This window comes from Choloepus didactylus, chromosome 4 (genome assembly GCF_015220235.1).
Source record: "Choloepus didactylus isolate mChoDid1 chromosome 4, mChoDid1.pri, whole genome shotgun sequence".
NCBI lineage: Eukaryota > Metazoa > Chordata > Mammalia > Pilosa > Megalonychidae > Choloepus > Choloepus didactylus.
The window spans coordinates 91016143-91028939 of record NC_051310.1 but is presented as its reverse complement, the minus strand read 5'-3'; the positions used below and the strand labels follow the sequence as shown (position 1 = coordinate 91028939).

At 45.5% G+C, this 12797-nt stretch overlaps 1 protein-coding gene across 5 annotated transcripts in view; it reads left to right on the top strand.

Moving 5' to 3' along the window:
* The window catches only part of NTRK3 (neurotrophic receptor tyrosine kinase 3), a 358606-nt gene that overhangs the window by 301443 nt on the left and 44366 nt on the right, over positions 1-12797 (top strand). For all 5 annotated transcript variants that reach the window (XM_037832995.1, XM_037832994.1, XM_037832990.1 and 2 more), the window contains one exon: positions 950-1193. In XM_037832995.1, coding sequence (XP_037688923.1) covers positions 950-1193 — 244 coding nt within the window. The remainder of the gene's footprint in view (positions 1-949; positions 1194-12797) is intronic.

Here is a 12797-nt window from a genome sequence, read left to right as displayed (position 1 = left end):
TAAACAGGGGCCCTGGGTGTGTTATGGCTCGTTGGGCTCTCTGGAGAAAAGAGTGAACACTAAAAGTGACCGATATGACAGGGCAAGGTGTGAGGACAACAAATCCTGGCCTCAGTTTGGGATGGGAGGTATGGCAGGGCTCCCAGACCTCTGCTTCCGGTCCTGTGATGTGTTGCCCAGCCCTAAGCAGGGTGGGGGAGCAGTTGGCAGTGTCACCTCCAGGGTCTTGCCCCTCAGAGTGTGGACTGCTGACCAGCTGCGTCAGCCATAGGAGCTTGTTGGAAATGCAAATTAATGGGCTGGGCCCGCCTACTGAATCGGAATCTCAGGGGTGGGGCCTGGGAATCTCTTAACAAGCCCTCCTCATGCTCCTTAAAGTTGGAGAAGTTCCCCGTCCATAGCCACCTGTCTGGTTCCAAATTCTGCCTGCTGATGACCATGTGGCCACTCTGTGACCTCTGTGGCTTTGGCCAAGTGATTTGATCAGATCATTTTGTGCCTCGGTTTCTTTATCTCAAAATTGAGGCAGAAGGATTAAGTGAATTAATGTATTTAAAACCCTTAGGGCAGTGCCTGGCACATAATTAGGGCTATGAAAGAGCTGGTCATTGTTGTTGTACTGATTATTCTGTAATGACATCTAGAACCTGAGAAACCTTTGGGTAGCAGTAAAATACGGAAGAGAGTAGATGATTCCCCTGACCCACGCAAGCATGTCTGTGTCAGGTGTCATCCTACTGGAGAGCTGCTGGGAACCTGGTTGTAACATTTCACCCATACCCGATATCATGTAATATCATTTTGGATAGACAGAAATAGGCCACCAGCAGACTGAAAAGAGAGATTTCATTCATTTTTTAGTGGGGCCTTCCAGAGACCAGGGAAGCAAGGCCTTTCCTCTTGATCTCCTGAATTCTCCCTGCTACCTCCTTCTTTCCACCCTGCACAGGGCCCACGGGCCAGATGCGATGATCCTCGTGGACGGGCAGCCTCGCCAGGCAAAGGGTGAGCTGGGGCTCTCCCAAATGCTCCACATCGCCAGTCAGATCGCCTCGGGCATGGTGTACCTGGCTTCCCAACACTTCGTACACCGGGACCTGGCCACCAGGAACTGCCTGGTTGGAGCCAACCTGCTGGTGAAGATCGGAGACTTTGGCATGTCGAGGGATGTCTACAGCACCGATTACTACAGGGTAAGGCGGCTTCCCCAGCTGCAGGATTCAGCGGCAGAGCTAGCACCTTGCTCACATGTCTTTGTCATTGTCCATTAACCCTGTCACTCCAGCCCACACACATACACACCCATGCCCAGACTTATACTCAACAGTAAACATCAGGCCATTCCTTCATCTTCACATACATCTTTATGATACTCTCTGTAATCCACTCCTCTCTTCCTCTTGGGCATTTACCTTAGCTGTGTTCTTATAGTGCAAGGATGCATGCATTGTGTTCTTACTTGCAATTAACTCCCATCCTTCGTGTATACACAGAGGCACATATGTATATTCAAATGCACACACAGACAAGTCCACTTTGGTGCCACATTTTAACATCTCCCAGCCCAGTCCCCAATCCAGCCTCACCCACTACAGATTTTATTTGCTGAAATTATCTGTTGACCTTGTCAGGCTTTATCTTGTTTCCCAAAATAGATCTTGATGATGAACCAGAACCCAAAGTAAGGCAACAAATATAGTTAATGCATTGCTGAGCAGAGTTATCCAAATGGCTTAGGAAAGACGAGGAAAGAAAGCAGGTTATCTGTTACTGACTTTAGAGAGAGGTGCACATTAGACTTTAGAGAGAGAGACATCATGTTTAGCTTTGCTTATATACAATTGCCTCCTATATAGTAACTGGTGTCTTATTTTGCTCCCATAGTTATTTTCTCCTTCCATTCTTGGGAATCTACTTTCCATGGATCGTTTGAGTGGTTCTGACAGTGTTATTATTGCCAGGGAAAGGACAAGTGGGTGTGAGTGTCACTTATACTAGACAGGTGAAATGTGGGTGTACACTGAGACACCGATGGAATAACTTCTAGCATACTGATTGGGAGGCAGATGCTCCAAAGATATGGAAGATTTACTTTGGGGATATTGAATGGGGCAAGGAGTTTCGATGGGAGATGTATGGAAAGAGTGGGGCCATGTTTTGGAAGTGGAGGGGCATGGCAGCCATTTGTCTAGTCTTCTTTGTAGGGAATACATGAGCATATTGGGTGTCAAAGAGCCCAGAAATGTGTGTCTACTCTCTGTTAGCCTGAGCATGGTGGACCAGAAGGCTGGGAGTTTAGGGTTGGCTTCTTTATATCAGTTCTATCTGGGTGCTCCTGATGGCTTTGCCTAAAGAGATTGTTCAGACATTAAAACTAGTCACTCAGGACATTTCATTTTAGCAATGGCATGGAGAAAAATGGAATGTTGGGGAAATACCCTCTGTGGCCAGAAGAAGTGACTTGTTCATGGTACAAGCAGAAGTTGGAAGGTGATACACCATCCTGGGAGACCACAGGGCAAAATAGACCAAATAACAGGCAGAGTGGAGTGTCCACAGTGAACTGGGCAGCTTCTCAAGCCAACATCCCCAGGTACTGTAGAAAGAGCAAGATGGCCAGGGCTGACCTACCAGGAAATATCAAAGTGGAAACTTTCTTTAGCATCCAGACTAGTTTTTCTTTCCCTAGCCTTTGGAGAGGCATTAGTGAGGGGGTTACTAAGGGCCCATGGGTCATAGATTCTTGAGCTTGGCTGGTGCTGGCACTATTTAATTGCCTTTGGACTCTTGGTAATGGGGGTTTCTTACCTGGCCAGCTGAGCTCACATTTATGTTGGTGTCAATGGAAGCAAAGAGTGGTGTATCCATTTTTCTGTGCCAGACAGATGTTTGATTATGCCAAGCTGGTCTCCCCTGGCTTCACTGGGGTCTTGGGACACTGTCTGACTAGTGTGTGTGCAAACTGAGCCTTCAAACAGGCTTCAGGGCATGCAATTAGTATTTCTTGATTCTGGTTTAAAAAAACAAACAAATGAAAAACAAGGAAAACAAATCATATCTCTAAATGATCCTGGTTTGCATTTGGTTTTGAAACTGTCAACTGTTGCTCTTTGATTTTGGTAAATCCATCTCATTTCTGTTGGTGCCAGCACAGACTGGAATTTAAGAAAGGAAGAGTGGGGAAAGAAAATGTCCACACTCCAAGTATCCTCAATTCCTTTCAATTTCTTCTTCATGGATTCTATGCCAGGTGTTAGCTGAGGCCAGATGGCCCCAAAAATGTATGCCTTTGGTCCCAAGTATGTATGAAATGAAAAAAAGTATAGCCTTTATAGTAAAAACTCAGCATACCATTAGAGAACTGCATATTGCCTGATGAAGGCAGATATTGCTCTCTCCATATTCAAAGAGCAACTTGGGCCATATCTTCACGATCACTCAGAATTTCCAAATGTATGCACAGCTCTCCTCCCCTGCTCTTCCACAGAACGAAAAGCAGAAAGAGATTTGTCTGAGATCGGATCAGTAGTGAACCCTGAAGACATTACCCATGTTGGGAGATATCAAGGAACAGGAATTCTTGGGCTTTATGCCTAATCTTACTTGTGCTTGCATCCTGATGCCACCATTTACAGCCATGTGACCTCAATACTTTTTCCCTAACCTCTGTCCTATTTTCTCAATTGTAAAATGAAGATGGGAATATTCAGTCAGCAGAGTTATTTTGATATTAAACAAGTTAATTTCTGTAAACAGCCGGGAATACAATAGTTGCTCAAACTATTGTTTCTCTTATCTTACTTGGCCATCATTGCACTCAATGCAGGAAAACCCCAGGGTTCATCTTATTTCCTGATGCAATTCCTGGGTCAGAGAGAGCTCTTTGGGGTGGGATGGGGCTGGGATCATGCAGCTGTTCCTAAACTGGTAGGGTCTTTAAACTGACTACCCCACGAAAATATCCTTCCCAAGGTTCCCATGTAGATAGAAATACAGAGTCCTCAGCACTGCCTGTTCTTCTGGTCAGGGTTTATATGGTGTTGCTCATGAATCTCAGAGGTAAGTCCAGGTTCAGGAGATTTATATAATATTTTGTTGTTGTTTGGTGTATACCGGCTGAGGCCCTGGGGGGAACGCAGTGATTTATCAGACACTGAGAACACTGTGAAGGATTCTCTCTGCAAGCTGACACCTGAGGAGCTGGCTTCTATGCCCAATACAACAGTTTATTCAGGGCTGTGGTGTGTGTGTGTGCGCACGTGTGTGCGTGCATGTGCATGTGTGCATGCACGCGTCTGTCTGTCTGTTGGTGCGTGCCTACCCAGCATTTACTCCAGAGTGTGCATGTGAGGGCAGGGGTAGCATTATTTTTTTTTTTTTTCATTTTTCATTTCTTAAAACAAAGAGCTACCATCTGGCTCATGCACAAGTGGTATGCAAATGATTTACAAAGGTGAACTGCTCAATTTCCTGTTACACATTTAGAGAAAACAAATATACCCACACCAGAACACGAGAGCGCTTTGTTCTTCTGTCCTCTAAAGATGGTGCCTAAAGAGGTGGTGTTATGGGTTGAATTTTGTCCCCTCAAAATGACACATTTAAGTCCTGACCCCTGGTCCTGGGAATGTGACTTTGTCTGGAAATAGGGTCCTTGAAGATGTAATAGTTAAAATGAAGCCCAACTGGATTGGGATGGGCCCTACTCCAATAGGACTGGTATCCTTTTAGAGGAAATGTGGGCACAGGACAGGCGTAGGGGACAGGCCATCAGGCCATGTGACAACAGGCAGAGACTGCAGGGCTGCAGCCGCCAGCCAAGGAAGGCCAAGGACTGCTGGCAAACCACCAGAAGACGGGAGAGGCGGGGAAGGATGTGCCCCTTCAGGCTTCTTGGGGACTGTGGCCTTGCTGACACCTTGATTTCAGACCTCCAGCCTCCAGAACCGTGGGACAATAAACTGCTCTTGTTTTAAGCTACCCAGTTTGTGGTATTTTCTACGGCAGCCCCAGGAAACTGATAGACATTTGTTCCTCCTGTGGATTACTGACTCGCTGCTTCTGAGATTGCCTTTAAAGTGGCTTTGACGAGGGTGAGTTTGGGGTACCATCGTACTCTTATCAGAAAATCAGAGAACACTAAAAGATTGGAGGTCAAGTCTGGAATTGAAGAAAGTTTTGAGAGTCCTGAAGAGGAGGAGGCTGGGACTCCAGAATCGAAATGCTGTCATGTTTTCAGCTGTTTTGATGAGCAGGGGAGGTGATGTGGTGAGATTGAGAAGTTTGGGATTGGAGGGGCTCAGTGGCCAGGAAGGAGGGTGCCTTCTTAGGACACCCTGTTGTCCTCTGTACCTCGCACCGTACCTGACTCTTGGTAGACACCCAAAAGAATATGAATGGATGGATGGATGAAGTCAGAATGGGAATTCAAAGTCAGGCAGGAAGAGGACCTGGGCCAGACAGAGCCTGACAGGGCAAGTGGATGGCCCCACGGTAAGGTGAGCCTTTGATGCGGGGGATCCAGCAGTAGGTGGCAGGAGAAAGCCTTGTCAAGGCACGTAGACTCAGTATCTGGGTCCACAGCGTCTGCATCAGGTATGACCCCCTCAAGGTCAGAATTGGGATCCCAGAAGCAGATGGACCTGAGTGTCAAGGACAAGGGAAGGAAAACTATGCCAAAAATCCAGACAGATACACATCTCCAGGCAGGACACAAGGCAGGCCCGGCAGCTGGTGGCCATGGGTTCCGAGCTGGGGATTCTGTGTCAGGGATCCTTGAATCCTCTGGAAAGGCACATAAAAGTTATCCTTAAGATACAGGAATATTTGATAAGAAACTGGTATGGCTGGCAGGATCTTTGATTTTTTTTAATGTCATGGTACACCCAGAGCAGAGTGATTTAAAGTGTAGGCTCTTGGACCCACACTGCCTGGGTTGGAATCTCAGCTCCCATAATTGGCGGCTGTGTGACCCAGGGCTAGTTATTTAAACTTTCTGTGCCCCCACTGTAAAATGGGGCTAATAGTAGCCCCTAACTTTTGCACTTCCTGTGAAGACTGAGAGTTAATAAATATAAACTCCTTAGAACAACAAATGCTTAATAAATGTTAACTATTTTTACCATTATTGGAGCTAAAATACAAATGTCTTCTTCCATTCCAAAATGGACATCTCGACAAGGCTTACATCAGTGTGTTGTTTAAGGTAGGCCAACAACTATGACACATAGATACAAAATATATATATATGTATAAAATGGTTCCAACACGAAGAGAAGCTTATTTCCAGGTTAGTTGACAGTGTGAGCAGGTGAACACGCCAGACCATTGGCCCTCTTCCACATGGTCATTCAGGCTGACAGAGGCTCTGCCCTCTTCCTCGGTGCTTTCTTAGGTCACCTTAAGCGTTCACCCCCATTCCAGCCTGCGGGAAGGGGAAATGAGAGCATGAAGGAATGTGTGTGGGATGTTGCTGATGGGCCTAGCCTAAAAATAGTGCTGGTCACTTCCCCTCATCAAAAGAACCTACTCACCTGGCCTTACCTGTCTATAAGGGAGCCTGAGAAGTGGAGTGTGCTGGGTCCCCAAGTAGAAGAGAGGGATGTGGATTAAATTGAACAGCTGGTAACCTCTTCTTCAGTAAGGATGTAGGAAAACTCCTTTCTCTTCTAAAATCCCATCTGTATTAGTTAGGGTTCCCTAGGGAAACAGAACCAGCCAGAGATATCTGTAAATATAAGATTTTATAAAAGTGTCTCACGCAACTGTGGGGATGCACAAGTCCAAATTCTGTAGGGCAGGCAGCAAACTGGCAACTCCGATGAAGGTGTCTGATGAACTCCTCAGGAAGCACTTCGCCAGCTAGCCGAAGAAGAAGTGAAGGTTCTCTCTCTTTCTCCCTTAAAAGTCTTCAACTGATTGGATTAAATCCATCTGATTGTATTATCTCATTGTGGAAGACACACCCTTCATTGATGTAATCAGTCACAGGTGCAGTCAATTAACTGATGATTTAAGAAACCAGCTGTCTGGTTTTATCAACCAGCCACAAATGTCCTTGCAGTAATGGTTAGGCCAGTGCTTGCTTGACCAGACACCTGGACCCCATTACCTGGCCAAGTTGACACATGAACCTAACCATCACACCTTCTCAACAGCGTGTCATCCAACGTCTGATGAATTATCAGGAAAGATGGGACAAAGCATCCTTGCTTTCTATTACTATTCCTATCCTGACCCATCCAAAACATGGAGATATTTAAACTGAGAGGCCTCCTTTTTCCTTCTGCTGTGAACTTTTGGTGTCCAATGGAGGAGCTTGTCCCCCTCAGCCATCCTGGTGCCTTGGATCTGCCATCTGGAAAGCAGAAAGGCCATGTGCACAAGTAAACACATCCTAGGAATTAGGTGGTGAAGAGGGTGGGTGCTCAAAATCAAAATGAGTCTAATTTATGACTGGGTAACCTTTTCATAGATAGGAAAATACTGACACCTTGGAGAATAATGGGAAAGAGATTCAAACTAGAGCAGCTTCAATTCCAGAGCATGGCAATTAAGGGGGAATTAACTTAGAATTCTGAATATGCTCCAAATTCTAACTGAGGCCACCCAGTACTGTATAGAGCAGGGTTAGTCCTTTGACGTAAAGCCCAAGTTCTCAGCCAGTGGCAGGTCCAAGGGCCTCAGAAACTATAAATCCCCTGAAATTGTATGAGCAATGTTGCATCTGAGGTGTTCCCCTCCTCCTTTCTTTTTTGAGGGCTCAGAGCTTTCAAAAGAATCCTGAAGATGTTTTTGGTCCAATGTACAACCAATGTCCAATGCCTTCCTGGGCATGCGTTTCCTAGATGTATATCATGTCAGTCCTAGAAGAACAAGATAGGGACCCAGGAACTCCAGCAACCTGATGGACAGAGAAGAAGCCCATTATTAGTTGAATTAGGTCCTGAGGTCAAAGAAGGGCCGAGCCTTTATCATGTCATCTTCAGGCTCCTCACAGTTTTGATCAGTAAGATTGTTGACTGATCACAGAACAACCTGAGCTGAAAGCCTGAGGTTCCTCAAAGACTCCTTACCTAATTGCTCCTTGGCTTAGAGTGGGGAAGGGTTTCTGGATGGGAGTCAAGCGATTGACCTTGTGCTGAGGAGACCCAGTGGTCAATGAAATAACTTGTACTTTATTTTTACCTTTAAAAGCTGGTGGTGGGGACATAAGCCAATTGACTTTCAGATCACAGAGTGCCACCATGCTCCTGGCCAGTAACTAGCACTCCTCTTTCCTGCCTGAAAGCTGAGTTCTGAGCCCACTGAGACAGAGAAGCCAGGCAGATGTGGATCATAATGCACACTTCAATACCAATAGGGCTTTTGATGGTGGTGACCTCACTGTGCAACAACAGGTTTCCTCATCCCGAATCTCAGATTAGACCTGCCAGTGCAGTCACAGCAGCCTCGGAATTTTTGCAAGTTTTGCCTAAAAAGACACAGTTTCTACTGCTCATTTCTGCTCTTTGTAGGCAGGCAGAGTCCCATTAGAAGGGGGAAGGGGCTGTGGCTACAAGGTCACCAATCAGACAAGTCATTCTGTCCTAGGTGCAGGATTAGGGCTGCGGAGCTGCCTGGAGTACTGCTCCAGTGGATGTCCCTCCAGCTGGAAACCTGAAGCAGCACTAGGGCAAGGGGCCCTCATGGCTCCATTCATTCATCACCATCCATCACGTGCCAATCACCCTCAGAATCAGGGCTCCTTCCTTGGACAGCAAGGGAAGGGAGACCTGAACCCGGCTTACCTGGCTGAGAAAAGATCAACAGCTGGGCATACCAGTCCTTAAGGGATGCTGGAGAGGGCTTAGCCAGACTTGACCCTGTGGTTTCAGCGATTAGGCTTTCCTGAGTAGACTCAGGCACTAGGGAAGGAAAAGCGATGCTGAGAGTCAGACGAGGTGGGGTCTCGTGCAATATGTCCAGTGGCCAAGACCTCAGTTACTGGGCCTGATTATTCCCTTGCTATTTTGGAAAAAGCCTAATAACTTGTTACTCATGGCCCTTGGTTATATGAAGGAGAGCAATAGGGAAGATTTGTAATCCATTCCCGAGAAATGTGACTTCCCTAATTATTTTTTAATGCATTTTTAATTATTTTGGAGTAATTTTAGATTTACTGAAAAGTTGCAAAGATAGTACAGACAGTTCCTTTGTCCTGGTCAGCCAGTTTCTCCTAATACTAACATCATACATAACCATGGTGTTATTTGTCAAAACTAAGAAATTTACATCAGTATATCATTATTAACTAAGCTACAGATTTTAGTTGGATTTCACCAGTTTTTCCAGCACTGTCCTTTTTACTGTTCCAGAATCCACTCCAGGGTGTCAGATTGCAATTAGCCAATTCCTATTTAATGGCAGTTGACCTACCTTGGTTGAAGAGGGGTGGAAACTGCAGTCTTTTTCTTGTCCCCTGCCCCCACCCCCAGGACTACCCTTGATGCAAGACCCCAGGGTTCTAGTGCTCACTGTTTTCTAGAAGGGGTGTGTGGGGGGCAATGTAGTTGAGCTATAAGAAGCCCTCCGCCAATGCCAAAGTCCACAGCTGCTGAGGAACCCTATTTCCTGAGCAATTGGAAACTCTAGACTCTTTCAGTAATTCTTTACAACTATGCTTTCTCAGTTGGCCATCTTTGTACTGCAAAAGGACAGAGCTGGAGTTAATTTTCCCTGATGGAGCTTACAGCAGGAGGCTAGAGGCAAGCCTGGGGTCTCCTGAGATTCCCATTCCCAAAGTCATGTTCTTACTCTTTTCTTCAGCTTTGGGAAAGGGTGCCCGGTGCTGACCGGGAGATATGACCACAGCTCTTACCGCCCAAGCATCTGTTGTAGGCCTGGATGCCACAGTATACACACCTCGAGTGAATTTTGACAAAAAGCTGAAATGCTAAGACTTATAAAGCTGCACAAAACTGCAGAGGGAATGAAAATGGTGGAAAATGTGTGGGATTGATTTATGCTAATTGAAGTATTACAACCTTATTTCCTTGATTAAAGCCAAAGGATTTGCACACTAATTATCTACAAAACATCAACCATTTTGGAATGCAAAAGTCTGTTGAGGGACAGGCCTGACGTTTAGGACACCTCAGTCTCAGGGCCAGCTTTGCATCTGAGTTGCCAATTAGAAGCTTCACTTTCATGTGTAAAATCTGGGGTTTGGATTCCAGTTCTATAATCTCTTCCAGGTTTTATCTTCTGTGAGACTAAGCTCTGTATGTAATGATAAGTGAGCTGCAAGAGGCTTAGTTTCCATAGGTCAGGAGGGAGACTGGGCAGATGTACAAGAATAAAGCCAAGGCCATCTCAAGAAGGGAGAGGAAGAGACCATGGTTGTTCCATAGCCCAGCCCCTTTTTCCCCTCCTGATAAATAAGGCACCAAGTTTCAATTTGGAAGCAATTTGGAAACTAGATACCACTTTATCCTGGATCTAATTTAGTGCCACAAGTTTTCTTTCTGCCCTCTCTCTTCTTCCCTTTTGAGGGCAATTTGTTCAAAATCAGCCTGGCAGGCAGAATTTCTTGATATTTTTTCAGTGATGGGGGTTATCTGAATTCTTCTCTCCATCTCCACACTCCCATGCCACCATCCTTCCTAGACTATATTATACTTTGTGGGTTCATCTACCCTACCTACAACATGGGCATCCCTCAAAGTACAGAAATAAATATGGGACAGGATTGTGTTTTTAGCCAAGGGACACTCCAGAAATCTGATGTGAAGATGGTCTGGCAGAGGACAAGATGACTTGCAGGTTGAGATGCAAACAGTCCAACGGTAACAATGAAGTGAGCAGATTATTTTGAGCACTGCCCATCGCCCCCAAGATGGCTTGGGAGTTCTAGTCCTGGGAAGTCTCTTCTATCTTTGCTTCACTGAATAATGTGGTGACTAGAATTCAGGAGTAGAAGCCAGGAAGCCCAGGTTCAGTCCTTGCCAGTTCCACTGACATGGAGCACATCTCTTGCTTGCCGAGAACCTGAGTTCGTCATGTGAAGTGGGCAGTTCCCATCCCTCTTCTTCGTTGTATTGAGACTTTTGTCTCTTCGGAGGTGCTGGCTGCACAGATAGCTTTGCATTTTTGTGTTCTGTCACTTCATAGAAAACCTGGTATTGAGAGTTTGAGGAATATACTGAAGTTTCATCTTTTAATGCATTGGTGGCTTCATTGTTCCTTTTCCTTGACCGGGACATAAAGGATTGGGCTCTAGTTCCATCATTCATGAAACTTAGGGCCATTGACTTTAGATCAATGTTCTTGGCTCTCAACTCCTAAGGTTGCATTCAAAGCATAGTTTTCCCAAACAATTTTTTTTTTTACAACAATGAAAACTTTTTCTTCAAAAGGAACCTTATAAAACAGACCAACATATAAAATAGGCAAACCCAGAGCTGCTGTAGTTGAAGTGAGAGAGCAAGGAGCCACAGCTGTCTGCCCCCATCATCCCCACCCTCTCCTGACTCTTGGCCCAGCTTTGCTTTGGGGAGGGCTTCTGTGTCCTGTGCAGCTGAGTATGGAAGGAAATACTTGTGAAGGAAGGACGAGGCTGCACTATGGCAGCCTTTGAGAGGCCAAGTGTTCTGACCTGGGTAGCTGATGGACAATAACGTAGACGTGTAAATGAGAAATGAGGCTGTATGTGAGGATGAGTCATCTGGCAGTGGTTGTGGATAGACGGCTGGAAGCAGAGACACTAAGGCAGGATGTTGCAGTGGTCCAGGCAAAGAGGCAACGAGGCTCTAGCCACAGTGGTAGACGTGGAGTGTGGAAGAGAAGCCTGGAATCAGTGGGACCTGGAAAGATGAAGTGAAGGCCTTGGCTTCAAGGACCCTTGCTGTTTAGATGGTAACCTTGAAAAAGAATAGCAGTGAAATTGAGGGTCAGGGTGGATTTTTGTAAATGTGTCTTTTAGGCCACCAGTCCGTTTTGAATCCCTAGCGTGCTTGAAACAGATGAGCAAATGCCAGATCATTCAGTTTTAAAGAAACATGAAGCTGGAAAGAGCCTTAAATGTCATCTAATTCACCCCTGTGGCCCCAGGCAGAATAGCATCAAAATCATCCCAGACAGATGGTTGGCCTGCTCTATTCCTGTGCATCTCCTGAGAGTCCACAGGTTTTCCCCTTAGTCCTTCCAGCAGTGACAGAGGAAAGCTATTATCAATGAGAGATTTATCTTTTTCATTCTAATTCATAACACCTTTTAGAGGTGGGAAGTCCTTAGATATATCTAGCCAGAATCCCGCTTGCTGCAAGGTAAGTCTATTTCATCCTTTATCCTTAGCAGAGATGAAAGTGATTTATATTATAAAATAGACATTATAACTCAGGTGAATGCTAAGAAGCAGCTCAGTGTAAACGAAATAGCCTTGAGCTTTTCATAGATAAATGGATTGATCGGTTATAGTTTCAATATGCTGGTTGTATCTTGAGTGGTGGGTACCAATGGAATAAAATTATATCCCTCCCCTGCAAAATAGAAACAAGGAAAAAAAAACAAAACCTCTTTCTGAGAGCAATTTAATTTTCAGTGAGTGGTCTCCTAAACTTGATCTTGTCTCCCTGTAATTTTGAAATCTCATGGCTTTAGAGTGTCAGTGAGGGTGGGGCAGGCCTGGGATTGACAGTGTAGTTGTCAGCCTTATCTCCACCTTGACAGATAGTGGAAAAAAAGACAGAGCAGGTTCCCCATCAGAAGAATGCCTAGGAGCCAAGGAGACGTGCTTAAATTGGAGCCCATCCTCCAGA